Genomic DNA, 3,445 nt, shown 5'->3' on the forward strand with positions numbered 1-3,445 from the left:
CTACAGGCGAGTAGAGGAGTCTGCCACTACAGGCGAGTAGAGGAGGCAGTCTGCCACTACAGGCGAGTAGAGGAGGCAGTCTGCCACTACAGGCGAGTAGAGGAGTCTGCCACTACAGGCGAGTAGAGGAGGCAGTCTGCCACTACAGGCGAGTAGAGGAGTCTGCCACTACAGGCGAGTAGAAGAGGCAGCCTGCCACTACAGGCGACTAATGGATGTTTTCTTAATTATATGTTAGAACGACGTTCCTGATATAAAATATCAATATTTCATCACTGGGAATTTATAAAAGTGACAGCAACTTGAGAGACGGTACAATAAAAAATTACTTCCCGTGTCACTTGTGAGAACTAATTGAGTCTTAGAACATTATATTCACTAGGCATGTTCATTGAAATAATCTATATTTTAATTGACCGATTAGTTCTCACAAGCGCCACGTGAAGCAATTTTATCCTATCTCTGTTTAATTAGTCACTTAATTGATTATGAATATCATATTCGAAGAATATGATTAGGCACTTAATTTGATGATGATTCGGAGAACATGAATTGTATAGTTTTTTGGCGCCACGTGAAGTAATTTTATTGTATCTCTCTTTAATTAGGCACTTAATTTGATTATGAATAAATTAAATCTCTTTCTAATTAGGCAATTATTTGATCATGGATATCATACTCGGAGAATATGACTTGTATAGTTTTTTGAGTGTTAGACTTATTTGATTATGACTCGGAAAATATAACTTGTATAGTTTTTTGAGTGTTAGACTTATTTGATTATGACTCGGAAAATATAACTTGTATAGTTTTTTGAGTGTTAGACTTATTTGATTATGACTCGGAAAATATAACTTGTATAGTTTTTTGAGTGTTAGACTTATTTGATTATGACTCGGAAAATATAACTTGTATAGTTTTTTGAGTGTTAGACTTATTTGATTATGACTCGGAAAAAAAAATTGTATAGGTAGTTTTTGAAGTGTTAGATTGAATTTGATGATGTTTCGGAGAATATGACTTGTACAGTTTTTTGAGTGTTAGTGACGGTCGCCCGCCCTCAGGTACCTCGGCTACGTCAAGAGGCTGGCGCGAGGACAGCTGCCTCACAGCGCCTCCCTCAGCCTGCACTGCCTCAGCCTGCAGCCTGTGCCTGCGTGTACACAGCGCAGGTGTGTTGTGTGGTGTTGTGTTGTGTGGTGTTGTGTTGTGTTGTGTTGTGTGGTGTTGTGTTGTGTTGTGTTGTGTTGTGTTGTGTTGTGTTGTGTTGTGTTGTGTTGTGTTGTGTTGTGTTGTGTTGTGTTGTGTTGTGTTGTGTTGTGTTGTGTTGTGTTGTGTTGTGTTGTGTTGTGTTGTGTTGTGTTGTGTTGTGTTGTGTTGTGTTGTGTTGTGTTGTGTTGTGTTGTGTTGTGTTGTGTTGTGTTGTGTTGTGTTGTGTTGTGTTGTGTTGTGTTGTGTTGTGTTGTGTTGTGTTGTGTTGTGTTGTGTTGTGTTGTGTTGTGTTGTGTTGTGTTGTGTTGTGTTGTGTTGTGTTGTGTTGTGTTGTGTTGTGTTGTGTTGTGTTGTGTTGTGTTGTGTTGTGTTGTGTTGTGTTGTGTTGTGTTGTGTTGTGTTGTGTTGTGTTGTGTTGTGTTGTGTTGTGTTGTGTTGTGTTGTGTTGTGTTGTGTTGTGTTGTGTTGTGTTGTGTTGTGTTGTGTTGTGTTGTGTTGTGTTGTGTTGTGTTGTGTTGTGTTGTGTTGTGTTGTGTTGTGTTGTGTTGTGTTGTGTTGTGTTGTGTTGTGTTGTGTTGTGTTGTGTTGTGTTGTGTTGTGTTGTGTTGTGTTGTGTTGTGTTGTGTTGTGTTGTGTTGTGTTGTGTTGTGTTGTGTTGTGTTGTGTTGTGTTGTGTTGTGTTGTGTTGTGTTGTGNCTAGCTTGCGTGCTCTGTGTAAGCTGTATTCTGTGTGTGTTGTGTTGTTCTAGCTTGCGTGCTCTGTGTAAGCTGTATTCTGTGTGCGTTGTGTTGTTCTAGCTTGCGTGCTCTGTGTAAGCTGTATTCTGTGTGTTTTGTGTTATTATAGCTTGTACATTTTCGGCCGAGCAATGAACGCTGATCGCTTTTTATTTATTCTAAAAATGAAAAAATGAATTAGTTATTGTGATAAATGTAACGTTTTTCACATAATTGCGACCTGGTGTTGACCTAATGACTGAACATCATTATTGTATAGATTTTTAAGATATGTTTAATGCTTTGTAGGTGCCAATATTATAGATTATTTCTTAACAATAATGAAGCGGTATGTCCTTGAAACATTACGCCAGCATTAATGAAGTGTGATGAGATGGAGAAGTGTGATGTATTGCGATGTGAAACACCACATTGGTGACAGGGACTGTACGGAATGTTGACTGTAGACACGAGAGATGAAGAAGTGTGATGAAAGGATGAAGACATGTGAAGTGTGATGAAAGGATGAAGACATGTGAAGTGTGATGAAAGGATGAAGACATGTGAAGTGTGATGAAAGGATGAAGACATGTGAAGTGTGATGAAAGGATGAAGACATGTGAAGTGTGATGAAAGGATGAAGACATGTGAAGTGTGATGAAAGGATGAAGACATGTGAAGTGTGATGAAAGGATGAAGACATGTGAAGTGTGATGAAAGGATGAAGACATGTGAAGTGTGATGAAAGGATGAAGACATGTGAAGTGTGATGAAAGGATGAANGCCAGGTGCTGTCATACATCACAGTCTTCCCTGTCACTGCTGGCCAGGTGCTGTCATACATCACAGTCTTCCCTGTCACTGCGGGCCAGGTGCTGCCATGCTGCTGTGGTGCTGCTGTAGTACAGCTGTGATACTGATGTGTTGAACATGTCATCTGCTGAAGGAACTCCACAGCTGCTGGAGTTCCACTGCTGCTGGAGTTCCACTGCTGCTGGAGTTCCACTGCTGCCGGAGTTCCACAGCTGATGGAGCTCCACTGCTGATGGAGCTCCACTGTAATGGAGTTCCATTTATCCCTCATGTTAGTGTCGGTGTTGTGTTGCAGCGCACGCGTGCCTCTTAAGGCCAGTTTACACTAGTGGCAACGCCATGCGCTTTGAGTCGTTTGCTGCAGTGCCTCACCGCGCGCAACCGTTTACACTGCGTTTGTAAGCGATAGCTCGAGACCGCGCGCTTTGAACAGTAGTTGCCACCTAGACGGTGACTAGACCTAAATAAAAAGTTACAATATTCGTACCAATATTATATCATTCTTTCAAATCGCTTAACGGTAATGCATAAATTATCAGGAGTTACTAAAATCACATAAACTAAACACGTCATGTAGAAATAACTTACATCATTTGCATTTCAATTTTTGGACTCCTTTGACCGAACACTCCATAGACATTCATGTTCTCTATAAAGATCAATTAGGCGCTCTACTAGAGAGTGACTCCAAACGAGAGTGGTG

At 40.7% G+C, this 3,445-nt stretch overlaps 1 protein-coding gene across 1 annotated transcript in view; it reads left to right on the plus strand.

Moving 5' to 3' along the window:
* The window catches only part of LOC108682907 (cyclin-G-associated kinase), a 26,973-nt gene that overhangs the window by 15,661 nt on the left and 7,867 nt on the right, over positions 1-3,445 (plus strand). Inside the window, exons 15-18 of the mRNA XM_047880605.1 lie at positions 7-92; positions 1,065-1,172; positions 2,011-2,038; positions 2,706-2,759. Of these exons, the coding sequence (XP_047736561.1) occupies positions 7-92; positions 1,065-1,172; positions 2,011-2,038; positions 2,706-2,759 (276 nt within the window). The remainder of the gene's footprint in view (positions 1-6; positions 93-1,064; positions 1,173-2,010; positions 2,039-2,705; positions 2,760-3,445) is intronic.

This window comes from Hyalella azteca, unplaced genomic scaffold (genome assembly GCF_000764305.2).
Source record: "Hyalella azteca isolate HAZT.00-mixed unplaced genomic scaffold, Hazt_2.0.2 contig5692, whole genome shotgun sequence".
NCBI lineage: Eukaryota > Metazoa > Arthropoda > Malacostraca > Amphipoda > Hyalellidae > Hyalella > Hyalella azteca.